This window comes from Cornus florida, unplaced genomic scaffold (assembly GCF_030987335.1).
Source record: "Cornus florida cultivar Cherokee Brave unplaced genomic scaffold, ASM3098733v1 CherokeeBrave_3.0.0_Hap2_Chr06, whole genome shotgun sequence".
In the NCBI taxonomy this organism is placed as follows: domain Eukaryota; kingdom Viridiplantae; phylum Streptophyta; class Magnoliopsida; order Cornales; family Cornaceae; genus Cornus; species Cornus florida.
In genome coordinates, this window is record NW_026775576.1 from 96552183 (window position 1) to 96575630 (window position 23448).

General features: G+C 39.1%; 2 protein-coding genes across 2 annotated transcripts; one reads left to right on the top strand and one right to left on the bottom strand.

Moving 5' to 3' along the window:
- Positions 1–15489: 15489 nt before the first annotated feature.
- LOC132314664 (protein DMR6-LIKE OXYGENASE 1-like) lies at positions 15490–16945 on the bottom strand. The gene is made up of 3 exons (XM_059813496.1): positions 16670–16945; positions 15869–16153; positions 15490–15750 (listed from the first exon to the last, which is right to left on the bottom strand). Exons 1-3 carry the CDS (start codon positions 16943–16945, stop codon positions 15490–15492), a joined length of 822 nt encoding a protein of 273 aa, XP_059669479.1.
- A 1045-nt stretch (positions 16946–17990) lies between these two features.
- LOC132314665 (uncharacterized) lies at positions 17991–19094 on the top strand. Its single transcript, XM_059813497.1, has 2 exons — positions 17991–18372; positions 18586–19094. The coding sequence occupies exons 1-2, from the start codon at positions 17991–17993 to the stop codon at positions 19092–19094; spliced, it is 891 nt and encodes a 296-aa protein (XP_059669480.1).
- The last annotated feature ends 4354 nt before the right edge of the window (positions 19095–23448 follow it).

Genomic DNA, 23448 nt, shown 5'->3' on the forward strand with positions numbered 1-23448 from the left:
GCTATTATTTATGGCCTGTAATTTACATGGTTTTGGATTTAAGTTATTGGAATACTAAATACTATTCTGCAACAATGTGGATGGTTGGTTTTAGACTATAAATTATTCCCTTATTATTTATGCCTTGTAATTTACCTGGATATGGAGGATTATATGCACCGGTATGGGACGGTGGCATACTAGGTATGGTTTAGCTTAAAATGCTAATTCCTGCCTTATGGATTTTAAATTGGTGAATAGTTTTACATGTTCTATCAGTTATATGGATTTTGTGGATTGTATGCACCGGTATGGGACGGTGGCATACTGGGGACAGACTGATTCAGAATACTCAGTCCTACCTATTTTGGGAAGAAGGGCACGAATTATAAAAACATAATTCTCCTTATATTTAAGTCTGTGCAGTTAAATAAACTGAATGACTTATTGGATTCCTTATATAAGTCTGTGCAGCTGAATAAGCTGAACGATTTATTGGAGTTCTTATGGATGGATTTGAATGGACTTTAAATATATGGTTATGGTACCACGAGATGAGCTTGAGTCTCAGACTCGTTGGTTAGGACGCGTATATGCAGTGGATGCGTAGCTAGCTATAGTAGGTTGAGGTGTACCCTGTTAGGTCTAGGTACTCATGCCCACCTTTGGGTGCGTTTTCGCATGTTACCTTCTATTCAGGTTGAGACCCTTATTGTAGTTCAGTGAATGTCCCATAGTATGGATATATATATGTATGGAATAGATAGATATTGTGAGGTATCTATGGTGTATCTGCGTATCGGGTCACTGTATGGATTGCAGTTAGATTAGAACTTGCTCGTGGGCCTGACCCACTCTTCTATTATTCTTTACAGGTGTTCGGTAGTTCCAGGTTGCAGAGCTTGATCGTGTTGAGCAGATACAGTTGTTCACTCCACCGATGACATAGGAGTATATTTTGTGTGTAGACTTGGGTTTTGTTTCCCGTCTTTTGAGTTCAGTGGGTTATTTTAGGGGTCCACTAGATGGATTCCCGAGTTGTATTGGAGAACGATATGTGTTCGTGGTGAATCAGTTGTATCTGAAATATCTTATTTATCAATGGAGTTATTTTTCTGAGGTTTTCAAATATTGGATTACTCTTTTAGTTTTCCTTTCAGCAAATTTTATATATCTCTTTTGATATAATTATTCTGTGTTCGATTATTACTAATTATTTTGATATCCTCGGGTAATCGGGCGTGGGCCTGGCCAACCCGCATCTAGAAATCTGGGGGTATCACAGTTTTCCACTGTGACGAGGGTAGCGTGCTGTGCATGGTAGGCTACGTTTTCCTCCAACCGAATGTAGATTTGTGCCCTAGCGTTCAAAGTCTGCATATCCGGGGGGGGGGGGGGGGGGAATATTTGATCAAGGATGTGTGAAACTTGGTTCCCTGGATCATTGCCAACTTAAATGTTTCGATTGCCGTGGCAAGGTGGCAATCTGCTATCTCCGAGGCTTCCATGTTAAACCTGGATAAGAAATCTTGCAGAGTTTCTCCCTTCCTTTGCCATATGGTGAAAAGGCTGGTGATACTTTTCTTCTGCTTCTTATTTCCGCAATACTGGGCTAAGAACATAGTGCACAAGGTCTCATAATCAGGGATAGACTTGTGTGGCCTATTCTTAAACCATTCTAACGCTGCTCCGGTTAAACTGGTAGGAAAAACCTTACACATCCACGGATCGTTATGATCGTCCAATGCCATCTTTTGCGCATAATGATCGAGATGCCGAGAGGGGTCTCCTGCCCCATCGAACTGGGTGAAGGATGGCATAGTGAACTTCCTTGGTCTCTCCACAAGGTACACATCGTCAGTAAAGGAGGTCTTGACCAAGGAGTTCTTGTGCTCTCTAGCCATCTCGGCTGGTGTCTGAATTCTTAATAGCTTCTTTTCGTCGAAGGCATCTTATACGCGTGCGCCATCTGGAACGCCATTGGACCATACCGTAAGCCTATGGCTGGACTCGGCCTGTTCGTCCTGTGTGCGACGCGGGAGATTATCTGAAACAACCGCCTCGGACCTCGTCCCTTACTGTTGCTGAACCTCATTAGGTCGAGCCCCGTTGGGTGGTGTCCCGTTAGCCGGAGGCTCGTGAACTGGAGGTAAATTCTGGGTGGGGGGTGGTGCTGCAGCATCGCCTGGTGGTGGTTGTGGCGTTAACCTGGCCATTGCCGTGTGCAGCGTATGAGTTTGCTGCTAAAGCGCAGCTATCTAGGCGACACTCGTATCGTTTGCTTGCCGGAGTGTCTCAAATTGGTGCAAGAACTCCTCTCGCATCTTCTGCATCAATTCTATCTGTTGATTCATTACTGACTCTCCGTTTGACATTCCAGATACGACTAAGGATTTGATTTGAAGAACAAGTGGGAGTATATTTTTATACGATTCCCACAGACGGCGCCAAAGTGTAGGTGCAAAATTCCGCTCAACCAATAATGATTGAGAAAAATCAAACAACTCACTCAAAAACAATAAGAATAAATAAGAATAGTGTATAGAAAAGCGTAGAATTGCTTGATCCCTTTATTGGAGGTCTGGGCCTCTATTTATACACAAATAGTATAGTAGAATCATGGTAGGACTTGCATTGCTTGTCCTCCAATCCTTTTCCATGTACAATATTCTCCTTAAATGGAGTTCTTTTCTTTGTATAACTCTTCCTATGTAAAATATCTTTCACACGAAAACTTCCTTTGTGTTAAGTCATTTTCTTATTAGGACTGGACCATAGATGGTGTACTTGGGCCGGATGTAATATGGGTTGGATGACTTCATGAAGGGGCCGGTACTTCTAATGAGGTGATATTGGGCTGGTTAAGGCTTTCATCCAGTGTTGAAGGTCCAACGTAAGTGGTATTGGGCTGAAAGATAATATAATTTGGGCTTGATCTGGACGGGCCTCATATGTCCTTGGAATGTAGATATGTGTAGTGATGACGTGTACGCTTCTTATTAGAGGGAGTTTTTTTTCCCTCCACAACATAGGTTGCAGGGAATCCAAGAAGTTGTAAAGTGTCAAAGAGGAAGTTCCAGCATAGCCTTTTTGATATCAATCTTGATGCCATACTTTGGGGATGTACCATTTTTTGTGGTAACCATTTAGTAGCTCTTAGACCATAAGGATGTTGTCCTCAATAACTCTTCCCTGAATAAATGCAGATTATGCTGGTCGAATTAGGTGAGAAGTGCACTGGAGCAGATTCGGATCCAAATTAGATGATAGAAATGGAAAAGCAAAATTGGTAATGGGTTGTGATACCCCTCGGATCCGAGACACGGGTTGATTAGGCCCAGGCCCAAACCCGAAGGAATATCAAACAATTAAAGTATTTTAAAACGAACACAGATGACAAAACTAATAAAGATAGAATAAAACTGAAAGAAATAATAATAGTAAAATTCTCCAAGTAACTGAAAATTTAAAACTCCAATCCTCCAAAACTTCAAAGTTACAACTTGGGAATCCACTGATGGACCCCTAACTAAAAATTCAACTGAAACTGAAACTGAAAATAGATAATACTAGAAACATCGGGGGAAGTCCTACGTAATCCGATGAAAGTGAGACTGTCCTCGACAAGCACGATTAAGCTCTAAGGCTGGAACCGTCCTGTACCTGAAAAGAATAATAAAGGAGTGGGTCAGACCCACGAGCAAGTTCTAATTTAACTGCAATCCATACAGTGACCCGATACGCAGATACACTGTAGACACCTCACAATATCTATCTAGTCCACACGTATAAATATATCCACACTAAGGGACATTCACTAGTCTATAATAGGGGTCTCAACCTGAATAGAAGGCAACATGCGAATACGCACCCAAAGGTGGGCATGAGTACCTAGACCTAACAGGGTACACCTCAACCTATAATAACCAGCTACGCATCCACTGCATATACGCACCCTAACCAACGAGTCTGAGACTCAAGCTCAACTCGTGGTACCATAAACATAGATATAAAGTCCGTCCAAATCCAGGGTAAGCAGTTCAACTATTTATTAAACTGACCTACAATAAACCAACTAGTTAGTCACTCAACTTATTCAGTTGATATGACTTAACTACCATCCGTTAAACCAGGAAGTCATCCAACTTAGTTACAGCTGATCTGACTTAGTCACAATTAGGATTCGATATCTTACAATCCATTCCATTAATCCATTAGGTTAGGTCTTAGCGTGTTGAAGCTAAACCATCCCTAGTATGCCACCGTCCCATACCGGTGCATATAATCCTCCATATCAATGCCAATTACAATATAGAAATCATAATTTAGTAAATTACATTCCAAAACATTATCCAAATAATTGCAGGAAGATATTTGATGTTCTAGCAATTAAAAATCCAAACGATAATCCATATCATTGCAGAAAGTATTTACTATTTCAACAATTAGCCTCCAAAGCATGCATAGGTCAACTTCAATACATCAATGACCCTATAATGTATTTAGAACAATTTATAAACATATTAGATCCCACTGGAATGCTCAAAAATAAGCTTGAGCAATTAAGTCTTCTTCCATCCCTTAATCGTGTACAATGTGCATAAATTTTATACAGTTTGTTCCGTTAATTTAGAGGTAAACTTTAATCAATTAAAAGTCCTATTAATACCCAAAGTTAACTTCTTAATCACTATGGCAAGTCCCAATATTTTTTTTTAAAACAGTTCAAACACACAACAGCTTCAAACAGTGCATTAAACACCTTCCGGAAGTAAACTGAGCGAGAACAGGTTATGAACAAAGGTGGAGCCGGCTCCAATTTTTATTGGAGCCTGCTCTACTTGGGTAGAGCAGGCTCTACACCTCCTAGAGCCGGCTCTACACCTCCTAGAGCCGGCTCTACACTAGGGGGGAGCCGGCTCCCTCCTCCATGGAGTCGGCTCTCTCCCTCTCTGAGAGCCGTCTGTGACTTCTGCGACCTTCTTCTTCAACGCTGGCCGCTTCCCATCCATTTTATTTAGTTTTAGACTGTTCCCAAGGGTCCTAACTATGTCCAGTATAATCCCCATGGAGTGTTTACAACAGTTGAAATGAAAAACAAAAACTACAAGTTCCACAGACAAATCATGCTTAGGAAAAACAACTACTGTAATGAACTTTCAAAAACCCATCACCGAATTTATTCAAGGCAAAGATAAGGTTAAATTGACATATAAAAACATGCTTAATTCAATTATTGATCCATTAAAACCCTAGAGTATGTCTAGGTGCACAGAACACAGGCCAACGGGAAGGAGGAAGAAAAGAACTTGCCTGAAGTTTTGGACTCAAAACTTGTCGCCGTCTTCCCAACGTCCGGTAACCACTGCAACACTGTCTAGCCTCCTAATACCTCTGCCCTTCCCTTCTCCTAGGTCCAACCCTGAAATCCCCGTCGAATCCCACACCAAACAAAATCTGTTCTCTCAAAACCTCACTCTGTATCTCCCTGTTGTTATGTTACGCAAGTAGAGTCTTTTTTTTTTTTTTTTCCAATCCTTAATACCAAGAAGCATGTATATATACAGGCGTACAAATCCCAAACCCTAATCCTTGTTTAATAGAGACAGAGCCCTCCTTGGCCCATAAACCGACCTATGATATATACATTGCCGACTATAAACTAAAACCCTAATATAACTATATGTGTCCCATACAGTCCCGTGAAAACCATATTAAATAAAACAAATAAATTTACCACTTAAATAATTAACTATAATTAAATAAATTAAATCAAAACAATTAATTCAATTAAATTAAAACAATTAAATCAATTTACTAATTAAAACACTTAAACAATTAAATAATTAATTTACTAATTAAAACACTTAAACAATTAAATAATCAAATTAATTCAACTAATCACACATAATCAAATAAAATGCAATTAACTACTAAATTAAAATCCCCGGGATATCCTTTTTAAAATTAGGGGTATTACATTCTTCCACCCTAACAAAAGGAATTCCGTCCTCGGAATTCGCTCTTACCTTCTTCCAGTATTTCAGGAAACTGCGAGCGAATGACATCCTCCCGTTCCCAAGTAGACTCAGCCTCATTATGATGACTCCACTGCACACGAACTAATGGGATAACCTTATTACGAAGGATTTGATCCCGACGGTCGACAATACGACACGGTGGCTCCAAATAAGTTGCATCCGGCTGCAACTCAATCTCCCCAACATCAATATGCTGATACCGATCCTCATCGCGCAAAAATTTCCGCAACATGGACACATGGAATACGTTGTGTACGCGGTCCAAATTATCCGGCAGTACCAACTGATAAGCAACAGCTCCAACTCGATCCGTAATCATGAATGGACCGACAAACCGCGGAGACAACTTCCCTTTCTTCCCAAAGCGCATAACACCCTTTATAGGAGATACTTTAAGAAGAACCTGATCCCCAACCTGAAACTCCAAAGCACGAGTGCGATGATCAGCATAGCTCTTCTGCCTACTTTGGGCAGTACGCATGCGATCTCGAATAAGAGCAATCTTTTCAGAGGTATCCTTGATGAACTCAGGACCTAAGAATCGATTCTCTCCAACCTCCATCCAACAAACAAGTGATCGACACGGTCGACCGTATAACGCCTCAAAAGGTGCCATCCTAATAGTCTTCTGGAAACTATTGTTATAAGCAAACTCCACAAGTGGCAAATATTCCTCCCAGTGGCCCTTGAAATCCAGAACACACGACCGAAACATATCTTCCATAATCTGATTCACCCTCTCAGTCTGTCCGTCAGTCTGAGGATGATAAGCAGTACTAAGGTGTAACTCCGTACCTAAAGCCTGCTGAAAATTCTTCCAAAATCCAGATACAAAGCTCGAATCCCTGTCCGATATAATAGACAATGGAATGCCATGTAGCTTCACAATCTCTGAAATGTAAAGCCTCGCCAACTGCTCCGAAGTGTAGTCAGTGCAAATAGGCAAGAAATGAGCTGACTTGGTCAACCTATCCACAATGACCCATATGGAATTATGCCCCTTGAAAGAATTTGGCAACCCTTCCACAAAATCCATAGATATGCTCTCCCATTTCCACTTCAGAATTGGTAGTGACTGTAGAGCTCCTGGCGGCCTCTGATGATCAATCTTAACCATCTGACAAGTACTACATTAAGAAACAAAAAGAGCAATGTCCCTCTTCATACCTGCCCACCAAAACTGCTGCTTCATATCTTGATACATCTTATCGCCTCCTGGATGAACAGAGAACTCAGAGTGGTGAGTCTCAGTCATCACATCCTTCCTCAAATTATCAGCAGAAGGTATCACTAACCGTCCCTTGTACCTTAAACCTCCATCAGCCCCAACATAGTAGAATGGAACCTCTCCGGAAGCTATTTCTGCGACCTTGTCGACACACTGCTGATCGGTGAGTTGTGCTTGTAAAATCCTGCGAATGATGGAAGGTGTAACCACCATGCAAGCCATAAAAGCATCCGATAACTCATCCACACTCTTTAAAGCATTCCACTCAGTAGTGAATAGAGCAGAAAGACTACCAACAGGTCGGCGACTGAGTGCATCTGCCACTACATTCGCTTTCCCTGGATGGTACTGTATAGAAAAATGATAGTCTTTTACAAACTCCAACCATCTGCGCTGTCTCATATTCAGCTCCCGCTGAGTGAACAAGTACTGCAGACTCTTGTGATCACTGAATAATCTGAAGGACTCACCCAACAGATAATGCTTCCAAATACGCAAGGCAAAAACCACTGCTGCCAACTCCAAATCATGTGTTGGATAATTAAGCTCATGAGGCTTAAGTTTCCGAGATCCATAAGAAATCGGTCGTTCCTTCTACATCAATACACATCCAAGACCCTGCAATGAAGCATCCGTGTAAACAAGATACTCTATCCCGCTCTGCGGAGTAGCCAGAACCGGTGCAGAAGTCAGCTTCCTTTTCAGCTCATCAAAAGCTTGCTGACAATGTTCATCCCACACGAACTGTACACCCTTCTTGGTCAGATGAGTGAGTGGTCCTACTATCTTGGAGAACCCCTGGATGAATCTCCTGTAATATCCTGCCAGACCGAGAAAACTCCGAATCTCAGTAGGTGATGTAGGCTGTCCCCACTCAACCACCGCTGAAACCTTGGCCGGATCCACTGCTATCCCCTTTTCTGACACCACGTGACCCAGAAATTTCACCTCCCGCTGCCAAAATTCACATTTCTCGAACTTGGCATATAACTGGTGCTCACGAAGCGTCTGCAAGACTATGCGAAGATGTCTAGCATGACCGTCCTCCGACCGAGAATAGATCAAGATGTCATCAATAAAGACAATAACAAATTGATCCAAATAAGCCCGGAAGACTCTATTCATTAAGTCCATGAATACTGCAGGTGCATTAGTCGTCCCAAACGGCATAACTCGAAACTCATAAGAACCATATCGCGTGAGAAATGCTGTCTTAGGAACATCCTGCTCCCTGACCCTCAGCTGATGATACCCAGAACGCAGATCAATCTTGGAGAAATATGTGGCTCCCCTTAACTGATCAAACAAGTCATCAATCCTGGGCAAAGGATACTTGTTACGAATCGTAACCTTGTTCAGCTCCCTGTAATCTATACATAAACGAAGCGAACCATCCTTCTTCTTCACAAACAGAACCGGTGCTCCCCAAGGTGATATACTCCTACGAATAAAACCCTGGCTGAGTAACTGCTGAATCTGATCCCTCAGCTCTCTCATCTCTACCGGTGCCATCCTATAGGGTGCTCTGGCAATAGGCACAATGCCTGGAGCTAAGTCTATCACAAAATCGATCTCGCGACTAGGTGGCAACCTTGGAATCTCCTGAAATACATCCGGGAAATCCTGTACAATTGGTATGTTATCCAATGACACAGTAATCCCCTCATCCTTTTTCTCCTCCACATGGAACAAATAGGTGCTACCGCCTCCTTTAGAACGTGGCATAGCTACTACATACATATCCTGACCAGGTATGGTAAAAATAATAGATCTATCAAAACAATCAACTTGGGCATGGTAGTGAGACAACCAATCCATCCCAAGTATCACATCATAAGTGTGCATGTCCAGGACCAATAGATTGGCTAGAAATCTGAGTCTGCCAATATTTAGTGCCACAGGCCCATCACTCTCATGTATAATAGCTGTATCACCCAATAGCGTAGAAATACCCTGAGGTCTAGTGCATACCCTCATCCTCATCCCAGATAAAGCAACAAAAGTCCTAGCTACAAATGAGTGTGTAGCACGCGTATCAAATAAAATACGTCCATGTAAACCATGAATAGGAAACTTACCCTCAATAGTCTGAGGTGCCTGAACATCCTGTGACTTGGGGTTATACACCCTGCCATAATGCAACTGCTGTAGTGCCTGTCCCTGAGTTTGCGGCGGTGCCGGTAAAGCCAGATGTGTCTGTCCCTGAATCCGTGGAACCTGTGGAGCTGGTAGAGGCACTGGTGCCCTCTGTCCCTGCTGCACATATTGTCTCTGTCCCTGTCCTGCTTTAGGACACTGCCTAGTGGTATGACCATACTCTCCACAAGTGTAACAACTACCCTGGAAAGTACCAAATGGCCTCCTCTGTCGATTAGCCTGTGGCTGACCCTGTCCTGCCTGTGGTCCCCCATTCTGTTGCCTCTGAATAGGTGCCCCATTCCGATGAGCATCTGAACCACCCTTGTGCTTCTTCCAAGGCTGTTGTCCCTGGAACTTGCCTTTGTCATTCTGCCGGTGACCATTGCCATTCCCCTTTTCAGCTGACTGATTAGTAGAGTCTTTATCACCCCGCTTCTCATCACGAGCTTGTCTGATGTCCACAATCAACTGATACTGTTGTAGAGCGGCGTCTACCACCTAAGCATAGGTAATATAGGCTGGACTACCTGTAATAGCTCTCTTGATAGACCACATCAGTCCCTTGACGAAATTGTTACGCTTCTTCTCCTCTGTATCCACCTCCTCCGGTGCAAAGAAAGACAAGCGTGTGAATTGCTGCTCATACTCCGCCACTGTCATGTTTCCCTGCTGCAGATTTAGAAACTCGGTCTTCATAGCTGCCCTGATTGCATAGGGAAAATATTTATCCTCAAAGCGAGCACTGAACTCATCATAAGTCAATGTTATCCTCTTCTCTGGGGTAGTAACTGACTCCCACCACTGTAGTGCATCCCCAACTAACTTGAAAGTAGCAAGCATCTGTTTCTGAACCTCCGTGCACTGAACCAAACAAAGATGACGCTCAATGTCCTATTTCCACTGGTGAGCTGCTCTCGCATCGGTGGAGCCTGAGAACACAAGTGGACTCCCCTTTGTGAAAGAGCTCCTTGCCTTTCCCCAAGAATCCGTCTGAACCACTGGTGCTAGTACAGGTGCCTGTTGAACCTGTGGTTGGTTCCGGAGTGCAGCTGTTACCCCAGCCTCTATAGCCCGAGCAACAAGGTCATTAAGGTGTGGAGGAATCTCTGGATCTCTGTCCCGACCCTGAGTCTGTTGAACTTCCTCCTGCTCCTCCTGAAACCCTGGCATTTGCTGCTCTTCTTCCATTTGTCGACGTTGTAGACGTTCCTGCTGTCTACGTGCCGCTCTCCTCTGTCGACTGTTCATGTTCTGTCCTCTTCCAGTGTTAACCATGCTGTTAACATCGAAAGACAGACATCAGTACGAGTTTAAATGAACCGTAAAAGAATTCAACGAATCCTAAACATGAGCTCTATTAAAAAAAACGCTACGCGGAAGTCTTAATACGAAACGTCCTAGAGACACTTGAACCTGGAGTGCTCTGATACCAACTGTGATACCCCTCGGATCCGAGACACGGGTTGATCAGGCCCAGGCCCAAAGCCGAAGGAATATCAAACAATTAAAGTATTTTAAAACGAACACAGATGACAAAACCAATAAAGATAGAATAAAACTGAAAGAAATAATAATAGTAAAATTCTCCAAGTAACTGAAAATTTAAAACTCCAATCCTCCAAAACTTCAAAGTTACAACTTGGGAATCCACTGATGGACCCCTAACTAAAAATTCAACTGAAACTGAAACTGAAAATAGATAATACTAGAAACATCGGGGGAAGTCCTACGTAATCTGATGAAAGTGAGACTGTCCTCGACAAGCACGATCAAGCTCTAAGGCTGGAACCGTCCTGTACCTGAAAAGAATAATAAAGGAGTGGGTCAGACCCACGAGCAAGTTCTAATCTAACTGCAATCCATACAGTGACCCGATACGCAGATACAACGTAGACACCTCACAATATCTATCTAGTCCACACGTATAAATATATCCACACTAAGGGACATTCACTAGTCTATAATAGGGGTCTCAACCTGAATAGAAGGCAACATGCGAATACGCACCCAAAGGTGGGCATGAGTACCTAGACCTAACAGGGTACACCTCAACCTATTATAACCAGCTACGCATCCACTGCATATACGCACCCTAACCAACGAGTCTGAGACTCAAGCTCAATTCGTGGTACCATAAACATAGATATAAAGTCCGTCCAAATCCAGGGTAAGCAGTTCAACTATTTATTAAACTGACCTACAATAAACCAACTAGTTAGTCACTCAACTTATTCAGTTGATATGACTTAACTACCATCCGTTAAACCAGGAAGTCATCCAACTTAGTTACAGCTGATCTGACTTAGTCACAATTAGGATTCGATATCTTACAATCCATTCCATTAATCCATTAGGTTAGGTCTTAGCGTGTTGAAGCTAAACCATCCCTAGTATGCCACCGTCCCATACCGGTGCATATAATCCTCCATATCAATGCCAATTACAATATAGAAATCATAATTTAGTAAATTACATTCCAAAACATTATCCAAATAATTGCAGGAAGATATTTGATGTTCTAGCAATTAAAAATCCAAACGATAATCCATATCATTGCAGAAAGTATTTACTATTTCAACAATTAGCCTCCAAAGCATGCATAGGTCAACTTCAATACATCAATGACCCTATAATGTATTTAGAACAATTTATAAACATATTAGATCCCACTGGAATGCTCAAAAATAAGCTTGAGCAATTAAGTCTTCTTCCATCCCTTAATCGTGTACAATGTGCATAAATTTTATACAGTTTGTTCCGTTAATTTAGAGGTAAACTTTAATCAATTAAAAGTCCTATTAATACCCAAAGTTAACTTCTTAATCACTATGGCAAGTCCCAATATTTTTTTTAAAACAGTTCAAACACACAACAGCTTCAAACAGTGCATTAAACACCTTCCGGAAGCAAACTGAGCGAGAACAGGTTATGAACAAAGGTGGAGCCGGCTCCAATTTTTATTGGAGCCTGCTCTACTTGGGTAGAGCTGGCTCTACACCTCCTAGAGCCGGCTCTACACTAGGGGGGAGCCGGCTCCCTCCTCCATGGAGCCGGCTCTCTCCCTCTCTGAGAACCGTCTGTCCGTCTGTGACTTCTGCGACCTTCTTCTTCAACGCCGGCCGCTTCCCATCCATTTTATTTAGTTTTAGACTGTTCCCAAGGGTCCTAACTATGTCCAGTATAATCCCCATGGAGTGTTTACAACAGTTGAAATCAAAAACAAAAACTACAAGTTCCAAAGACAAATCATGCTTAGGAAAAACAACTACTGTAATGAACTTTCAAAAACCCATCACCGAATTTATTCAAGGCAAAGATAAGGTTAAATTGACATATAAAAACATGCTTAATTCAATTATTGATCCATTAAAACCCTAGAGTATGTCTAGGTGCACAGAACACAGGCCAACGGGAAGGAGGAAGAAAAGAACTTGCCTGAAGTTTTGGACTCAAAACTTGTCGCCGTCTTCCCAACGTTCGGTAACCACTGCAACACTATCTAGCCTCCTAATACCTCTGCCCTTCCCTTCTCCTAGGTCCAACCCTGAAATCCCCGTCGAATCCCACACCAAACAAAATCTGTTCTCTCAAAACCTCACTCTGTATCTCCCTGTTGTTATGTTACGCGAGTAGAGTCTTTTTTTTTTTTCCAATCCTTAATACCAAGAAGCATGTATATATACAGGCGTACAAATCCCAAACCCTAATGCTTGTTTAATAGAGACAGAGCCCTCCTTGGCCCATAAACCGACCTATGATATATACATTGCCGGCTATAAACTGAAACCCTAATATAACTATATGTGTCTCATACAGTCCCGTGAAAACCAAATTAAACAAAACAAATAAATTTACCACTTAAATAATTAACTATAATTAAATAAATTAAATCAAAATAATTAACTCAATTAAATTAAAACAATTAAATCAATTTACTAATTAAAACACTTAAACAATTAAATAATCAATTTACTAATTAAAACACTTAAACAATTAAATAATCAAATTAATTCAACTAATCACACATAATCAAATAAAATGCAATTAACTACTATATTAAAATCACCGTGATATCCTTTTTAAAATTAGGGGTATTACATGGGTATTGCGGGTCCCAATAGAAAGATATATAATGGTTTTGTGCTTGTCTTATTATATTTATATATATAAGATATATATATGTAATGTCAGTTGTGTGCTAAGGAAGCTGCCAGACGAAATCAAAGGGAAAGGAAAGTGAGGTTGTAAAGTGGAAGTGGCGGGACCCACTTGGAGGGTTACTTGGGCATGATTTCCTTGACTATAGTCTTTTTGTGCACGTGGTGTTATCTTTTGGGTGAGATTATATTTGTACGGTGTATAAAATGATAGACTCAAAAGTAAGGAAAGAGAGATACTTGTGTGGTGAACTGTTGTGAAGTTTATGTCAGTGGAAAAGTCTTTATATTCTTTGTGCGCGTTTTGAGTTTGGGAGAGCATACAGCAAAGGGAAAATTAGAGATGCACAGATAAAGAGTGAAGGCCAAGATTGACAGACGAGGGTCGAGAGTTTGAAGAATTGATGATCCTAATATTTCTTTTACAATGGATTTAGACTTTGCCACTGAAGGCTAAATCGACAAGCACGTCGAGATTTACGTTTTGATCGGAGCAAAATGCCATTTAGCCGCCATTTGGATTTTGAGCATATTTGGGGCAGGGTTTCTAATTCATATTTTTCTTAAATTTTTGTGAATTATTCTTCATGAATTGTTGTATAGTATGTTTAATTCGTGTGGATCCTTGCAAAAATGATTTATTTATTGTATATGTGATATGTGATTATGTGTTAGTTGTCATTTTATGAGAAAACATGCCTTAAATGATTATATTACATGCCTTATGTATTTGAGTTGCTGGAAGTATTTGAGTTGCCGGAAATATAGTACGAAGCATGATATGTGTATTATATAATTTTTCTCCCAATTGTGTTTATGATTAAGAATTCAAATGTATAAAGAATTATGATATTTAAGACACATGGTGTGTTTATGTATTTTCAATGGGCATGAAATGGGTGAAAAGTTGTTTTAAAAATGCAATGAAATTGTTTTGGGAAAATATTTTTTGGAAAGTGTTTGTGAAAGCCGGACTCCTAGGAGGCGTCTAGTGATCCGTGGTGTTAATGTGATCTAGAGGGAAATAGAAAGAGACTATAGTGTGGTTGAGCTACCTAGCCCAGACAATGCCATGGAGCTGCCATGTGGTCGGAGAAAGCCAGCCAACCCTTCCCTTATGACACCATAGAGGTGCTATGGGTCGGGTTTCATTAACAATACGGTGAAAAAGAATTGTTTTGGAAAATGAGGAGCGACACTGACATGACATTGCACTTTATTTGCATATTTGGTGTATTTGTGCTACAATGACAATTATTTATAAGCTTGTAGTTATGGTTGTTGATATGCATTCCCTATGACATGATCCCATTTACTTTTTGCCTATTCTTTGCGGGAATTCACGAGGTCATAAGAGATATGTCTTAGACACCTCTTACTGAGCGGTTGACTCACCTCGTTTTATTATTAACATTTTTCAGGATACGGAAGAGAAGTAGCGGACGACGCTCCACCATAGGTTTTGACGCGTTAGTAGACTGTTTTAATATATTTTGTAGTTATGAACTTATTATTTATTATTATTATTATGTATTAACATAGGAAAGGATGGTAGTGCCCTTAGTTGACCTCGAGTTCGGATAAAGACTCGGTTAGTCATTCGGACCCTCGGGTTCGGGTCGTTACACATTAATGATTCTTTTATAACTAATGGACACTTAATTCAAATCTATTAATCAATACAAGCATTCACAGTATATGTTAGCAGATAAATAAGAAACTCAGATTTTATTAAAACTGGGAGTCAATTACTCTGTAGAACATACAATCCCAACATTCACACGTACGGGAAAATAACAAGAACAACAAAGATCTACTATAACTACTTCCCAGCTTATTTATGCCCATGAGTGTTATGGCTTGCAAATTCAATTCACTACAAAACCTCATATTGAATCTTTTAGGAGGTCTATCATACATGTGGAAATGGAATGGAAGAAGCAATTCATTTGTCGGCTTGTAGGTCAATCATGACTTGCATTGGGGTTTTTCCTCTTGTGGTGCCATTTTGATGTAGTTCCATGTACCCTTTGTAGGTGATGTGGTTGTGGCATTTGATCTCATTCTTCTCATCCACCAGTGGACTTGCAGGTGCAACTGTGGAGGTCAATGCAGGCCCATTGCCCACGGCTATTGATATCCTCGTTCTTTGTTTATTTGTCACGCCTCGATGCTTCAATGTTTTGTACCATCCATTGCTCAAAATCTAAGATCACAGAAATGTTGGTTACGATGGAAGGGGTTAGTACTGACATATATTGGACATATTGGTTAATATCTTATATATTAAAGTAAAATTATTACATAACAAATATTGGACTAACCTCCATGTAATCTCCTATGTTGACAACAAAAGACCCTGGCACTATTCCAACAGATACCCACTCTCCATCATGTTCAACTTGTAAGCCATCAACATCATTTTGCATCAAAACTGTAAGTCCACCATGATCAGAATGGTCTGGTATCTCAAGTGTTCGGTGTGGCTCTGGACATGGAGCATAATAATTAGAACCAACCACTTGAAAACCTCCTCCAAGTGACTTCTCTATGTAATCACCGTCAAGTCCTAAAGCTTCTGATAATGCACTTGCTATCTTCAGTTGCATCTGCCAATTTTGGCAATTAATTAAAATCACGAAATTGAAGAATGAAAATTGAGAAAAATGGTTCATTTAAAGATCAATATATATATACATATATACCTGTAGTTAGAGGGACTGCTAGGCCAAAGATTAGAGCTACTATGATGAGGACGGCCATGACCATGATGCCACATATAGTCCCTCCATATAGAATACTTGGAGGATGTATGCAGGCTTGTTCCATGCCCAGCAGAAGGTAGATTCATTGGATATTCATTTGTGTTATATTTCATCTTCTCTTCCCAAGAGGTTGAAAAACCCTACTACGGCCTCCAGCATTTCCTCCATTAGAGAGATCTTTATCCCGTGATTAACAACCTGCAATGTTAATTTTTAGTATTTTGGTATATACTTATCAAAGCAAGATATATTAACTTACAAAAGAAACAATATATATATATATATATATATATATATATATATATATATATATATATTAATGTCTAAAACATGCATGTAAACTAATAAACTATATATTACCCCGAAGATTCCCCACTCGGCACAGGCAGAATCGATGGCCTGAATAGTCCTCATTCTAGACTCAGCGGATCCATTGAGACCACTTAAATCGACGACAGGAATTGAAGCATGGCTGACTAATAATGGATTAGTGGTTAATGGCAAAACATATTCTGAAGGTAGGTTGGGTAAGTTAGGCCACATATCAGTAATGTACTTGACGCCCTTTTGGTAATCGCCACTAGTTGGCAGCTCACCGGAAAGAGTCTCGGTTGTGGCCGGAAGTTGACAAGTCATTGAGGTAGTAAGAGCCATGAGATTGAGATTGATTGAATGTAGGTTGTGTAATTAAGACAAATTTGAGTTCATATATATAGCCATTGTTGGTGCATCCCAACAATTGTTTTGTTTATATAATATGCATTTTGAAACAAACAATTGTATGCATACCAGCACATGCTTAATTATCTCTTAAGATTCTCTCCTCTCTCTCCAAACACCCGCCCACCACTTTCAAGAGACATTTAAAAATCCTTCTATTCCAGCACGTGATTAACACAAGTAATAACAAATATATATATATATATATATATATATATATATATATATATATATATAAAATTTCTTAACGCATGTAAAAGCATCCGCACCAGCCTCTCCAAATTTTGGCTCTCTAAAAATGCCACATCAGCTTTTCCAAGAGCCACATCAGCAATTCCAAGAGCTACGTCAGTAGTTTTCGCTCTCCAAAAACATGCACTCCATCAGACTCTCCGAATTTTCGCTCTCCAAAAAAAATAATAAAAAAAAATTAAAATTATTATTATTTTTTAAAACTTTTCCTAAACGGCTATATTTTTAACAACTATATTTTTAAAAATTGAATTTTTAACCGCTATATTTGTAACGGCTATATTTTTAAAATTTGAATTTTTATCAGCAATATTTTTAAAATTTGAATTTTTAACGGCTATATTTTAAAATTTTAAATTTTAAACGGCTATATTTTCATCTTATATAATGAAACTCATTTGCTCATTTGAAAATCATTACTATAATCATTTCTCTCCATTGTAGCAAAATATTATCATCCATCTTTTTCAATTTCGAAATTCGAATGGCTTCGTCATCACAAGCTTTTCCTCTAGTAGACACTAATTCTTCATCTTCCTCGTCATCCTCTTCGGAAGGTAATCCTTTTGGGGCGTTGATTCAACCGGATCAAGACGAATTCTATGAGATTATGAATTCAGTGAGGCCAGAGATAGTCGAGCAAGTTTTTTAAGTCCGTAAAAAGAAGCGGTACATTCATCGTGACCGAGAGGGAAGCCACTATCAGCTAATGAAAGACTACTTCAACGAGAGTTGCACATATCCACCGGAGTACTTTCACAGGCGATTCAGGATGCGACGAGAACTTTTTCTTCGTATCCTTAATGATGTCAAAGCTTATGATAACTACTTTGTCCAAAAAAAGGATGCAACTGGTCGTCTGGGGTTGTCTTCTATACAGAAGATGACAACTGCTGTTCGTATACTCGCATATGGTTGTGTAGCCGATCACTATGATGAGTATATTAAAATCGGCGAGAGCACTGCCATTAAATGCTTGAAGGTGTTTTGTAATGCTATTGTTGCTGTGTATGTAGAAGAGTATATGCGCCCACCCAACGAAGCCGACATAGCACGGTTGCTTGAAGAAGAGGAGCATAGAGGTTTTCTGGGTATGCTTGGTTCTATCGACTGTATGCACTGGGAGTGGAAGAATTACCCAGTGGAGTGGCAAGGCACACATAGGGGACGATCTGGTAAGAATACTCCCGTATTGGAAGCAGTTGCCTTACAAGATTTATGGATCTGGCATGCATTCTTCGGAATGCTGGGTTCACACAATGATATAAATGTGTTGGATCATTCCTCGGTATTCAACGGCATCATCAATGGCCAATTACCTCCGGTTAATTATGTAATGAATGGACATCACTTTAGAATGGGGTATTACCTGTCTGATGGTATATACCCTAAGTGGGAAACTTTGATACAGACCATCCCGCACCCAACCACTACAAAAGAAAATTTATTTGCTCAGCGACAAGAGGCAGTAAGAAAAGATGTGGAACGGGCTTTTGGGGTATTGCAGATCAAGTGGGCAATAACGCAAGGACCAGTATGTTACTGGGAGAAAGATGACTTGCGTCTCATAATGAAAATGTGCATCATCCTTCACAATATGATCGTTGAAGATGAGCGTCATGCAAATGTTGGAAGATGGACTCCGCCACCGGAGGATGCATTCCCGATTCCCACTTTAAGTCGATGCCCATCAATTTTAGCAGCACGCATATCCTCTCGCCAACCTCAGATTCGCAACAGAGAGACAAATACGCGGTTAAGGAATGATTTGATGGAAAATTTGTGGAACCGCTATGCTGATGAAGATGTTTAATTTATGTTGCATTTTGTTTGCTTTTAAGATGTTATGACATTTCGTGTACTAGAATTTTTATTATGTAATGATTTTTTAAGATTAAAAATAATGAATTGGAATAAGAAAATAAGTATTAGAAAATTTTATCGGAATAAGTAGATGAATTTGTAATTTTAATTTTTTTTTTATTACAAAAAGTGTTAAAAAAAAAGCTTTTTTTATTTATTTTTGGCCCAAATAAATAAAGATTACAAAATAAGGATTAAAAATAATGAATTGGAATAAGAAAATAAGGATTACAATTTAAAGCAAAAAAACAAGAAAACAAGTTTTAAGGAAAAAAAAACAAAAGCTTTTTCAATTTATTTTTGGCCCAAATAAATTTTTTTTTTAAGGATTACAAAATAAGGATTAAAAATAATGAATTGGAATAAGAAAATAAGGATTACAATTTAAAGCAAAAAAAAAAAAACAAATTTTAAGGATAAAAAACAAATAAAACAAAAGTTTTTTGAATTTATTTTTGGCCCAAAGAAATTTTTTTTTTTTTCAATAAATAGTGCATAAACAATATATATATATTTTAATGAGTTTTATTTTAATTTTTTTTTCCTAAAAAGAGTTAAAAATAACCTATTTTTAGGTTTAAAAAAAAAAAATTATGCCAAACAGTGCCTTAAGGCACTGTTTGGAGCACTGTGCAATTACTAGCTAATAAGACAAAATAGTAGTTGCCCAAAATTTCAGCGATCGCAGGCCGGCTTGTAATACCCCAAGTTTTCAAAAGGGTCAAATGGGGATTTAATTTTGTTTAATTGATTTAATTATGTGACTTAGTTGTTTTGTTTTTTTTTTTAAAGTGATTAATTGTGGTTGCTTAAATGATTTTAATTGTTTTGTTTCCTTATTTAAATTAAGTGTTGTATTATTTGTTAATTTTTTTTTTAGTTAATTGGTGTATTTGATTTATTTATTTACATGTATTAATTGGCTGTTATTAATTATTGTAATTACATAATTGTTTAATGTAGTTAATTCACGGTTTATGGGAGCTGGTATATCGTGACTTAGGGTTTTAGGTGTCAAGATGTAGCCGCCTTGTTATTTTGCCTATTAAGATGTTTTATTCTCAGAATACAACTAGAATTAGGGTTTAGGGTTTATAAGTCTATAAATATACATATGTACATTCTACCTAGGGTTGCAAACAAATAAATTTCTCGGAGAAACAGAGGGAGGAGTTAGAGAGAAACGCAGAGTATCCTTGGTTGATTATTAAAGCAATTCAAAGAGGAAGGCATGGGGTGTTTCTAGGTTGAACTAAAGCACTGGAGGAGCAGACTTGCTGTTAGGACACAAACGTATCTTACAGAAACTATGGAATTAGAGTTTCAAATCTGAAACTCCAAGGCAAGTTTCTGATCTTCTCTTTCCCAGGAATTTGTGTTATGTGCATGCTTAGTTACACTCCAGGAATTAAAGTAAGACTTAATGACATCGTTTATACATGTTGTAATAGTATTAAACATCATTGAATATAATCTGTTTTCATAGTTTTACACGTTCAGCTTAAAATCTTATTGTCGATGCTTTACAAATTGATGTTTAGTTCCGTTCTTGTTTGTATAACTCTGTCTTGTGGTTACTCTGGGATGTGAGTGGGATCTTAAAAACTGAAATTAAACATGTTAAATAAGTTTCTAGCATGATGGAATTGAATCTGTTTCTCAGTCGACTACAAGTTCAGTCTTTTGTATGGTTGCCGTTGTTTCAAACTTTGATCTGTTATTCAACTAAAAGGGGTATAACTCTGTCTGGTGATTTATCTGGGATGAGGATAGGACTTTAAAATCTGTAATAAAACTATTTTTAAAGACTGTAACCGCCGGAGTCGAAGATGGCAGATGCAGAACAAGCCAGGGCTCTTAGGGGTTAGAGTAGGCTCCAAAAATAGAGCGAGCCTGCTCCCAAAACACTAGAGCCGGCTCTCTAGGGGTGAGAGCCGGCTCCCACCCATCTAGAGCCGGCTCCCAAGGAAGGGGAGCCAGCTCTCCTAAAGTGGAGAAGGCTCTGAGAAACTTAGAGCCTTCTCTTTCTCTTAAAGGTGCGTAAAACTGAAATTTTATGTTCTGTTTGGCTGAGTCTGGGTTTCTGGAATGGTTTAAAGGCTGTTGAGTGAGGAAATACACTGCTTATGATGTATAAAATAATTAAGAACCAAGCTTACATTCTGAATCTGGGACAGAATTAACATTAGTTTGATCAAAGGTCTAAATGTGGTTAAGGGAGCAACTGGCTTGTGTTGCAGACTGATGTGAAATTTGTTTTCTTTGCCTGGTCTTAAGTTTGAATCATGGTCTGTAGTTGAGTTATGAACATTATGTTATTTAAATACATGTATGCTTGGTTTGGATTGACTGATAGCTTAAATCTATTATATATCTCATTTGCTACAACACTGTCTGGAAGAGATTTGATTTCTTTACATGTTCTTAGGTTTTGAAGCATGGTTGGCAGCTCTGTTATAAGCAGGTTGTTATTCAATTATGTGTATGTGTGTTTGGAATAGTCTGATGCTTAATTCAGTACATAAATGCACAATTATAGTACTGTTTGGAGAAGGAAGTTGCATAAACCTGTTATATCAACTTCATGGACTGAAACTTGGGTTCTAAGTCTTTCAGTGGAGGCATGACTTAGTTACACCCATGTTTAACTATATTTATGTTGGACCAAATTTATATACACCTTGCTACGGAACTGCATCGATTTATGTACAAGTTGAGGAATATGAATGCTTAGATTATTTTGGCAGTTTACATTATTGGAATGTTATAGTTAGGCCTTATAATGAATGCCTAATATTGATATATATGTATTTAGATTATAATGGTGCATATTTTGGAGAATGGTTGTTGAATACATTGTGTTATTTGTAAACTATACTATTTGGAGGGTTGTATGCACCGGTATGGGACGGTGGCATATTAGGGACGGATTAGTTAAAATACTAACTCCTACCTATTTTGGAATAAGTTGAATTAACTATAAAAGTTAAGTTCTACTTGTATGGATATATATGCACCGGTATGGGATGGTGGCATATTAAGGATGGCTTAGTTTTAAAAAAAATACTAAGACCTACCTATTCTGAAATAAGATGGATTAACTACAAAAGTTAAGTCCTACTTATAACTTTGTGTCAGGTCAATAAGCTTTTTGAATGACACACTTTGAACGGACTTTATATATTTATGTTATGGTGCCATGGTATGAGCTTGAGTCTCAGGACCATGGTTAGGGTGCGTATATCACCTAGGATGGATAACTGGACAATGGTTTTGTTCCTTGGTAGGTCTAGGTACACATGACCACATTACGTGCGATTTGCATGGTATCTCTACTCAGGCTGAGACATACCTATTGGACTAGTGAGCGTCCTATAGTGTGTAATATATACATATATGGACTATTCTAGATATTGTTGAGTCTATCTAAGATGTATCTGCGTATCGAATTCCTGCTTGGATCGTAGTAGATCAGGACTTGCATGTGGGCCTAACCCACTCTTTTATTTTTTCAGGTATTCTCCAGTACCAGGCTTAGAGATTGATCGTGTTGATGCAGATATGGACACCCATTCTTCCTATTACATAGGATTTCCTTTCTATTTTGGTTTTGGGATTTTAATACTGTAAATTTATTCAAGGATTTGGGATTAGGGGTCCACTAGGTGGATTCCCGAGTTGTACAGATTTGGAGGATTTAAATGTTATTAATTTTATTATCTTAAGTTGAGGATTTTTATTTTAGAATTCTTTAAGCGTATTATTAATTTGTTCTTAATTCAGTTTTATTTCTACTTGTTTACATATTGATTGTTTGGTATCCCTCGGATCTGTGCTCGGACTTGATCACCTGTGGCTCTAGAAACGAGGGGTATCACATGGCCCGCGGTCTGTCGCGAGCCGGCCCGCGATCGCTAGTCGGCCCCAAGTTTTATAGCTAGCCCGCTGCACTAACAACAGTCCATTTGCTTGCTGAAATTGGGCTCTAAAGAGCCCGTTGTGGATGGCTTAACCAACACTAATAAAAACAACATCGTTAGAATACATGGTACCGATGGGTAATCACTCATACCATTGAATATTAAGCTCAGATGGTTGGAAGGAGAGCTTGGGTGCTTCAGTATTGTGAATAAAATATTGTGCTGATTGATTACCGTTATTTATAATATATACAGAACACGCTGCATATGTAGTGTGATCTGTTAACTAACACGAGTTAGAGCAACAATTAAGCTACTACTTGCTAAAAAAACAAAACAATTAAGCTAGCATATTTTGACTACTTATGAGAGATCGAATTATTA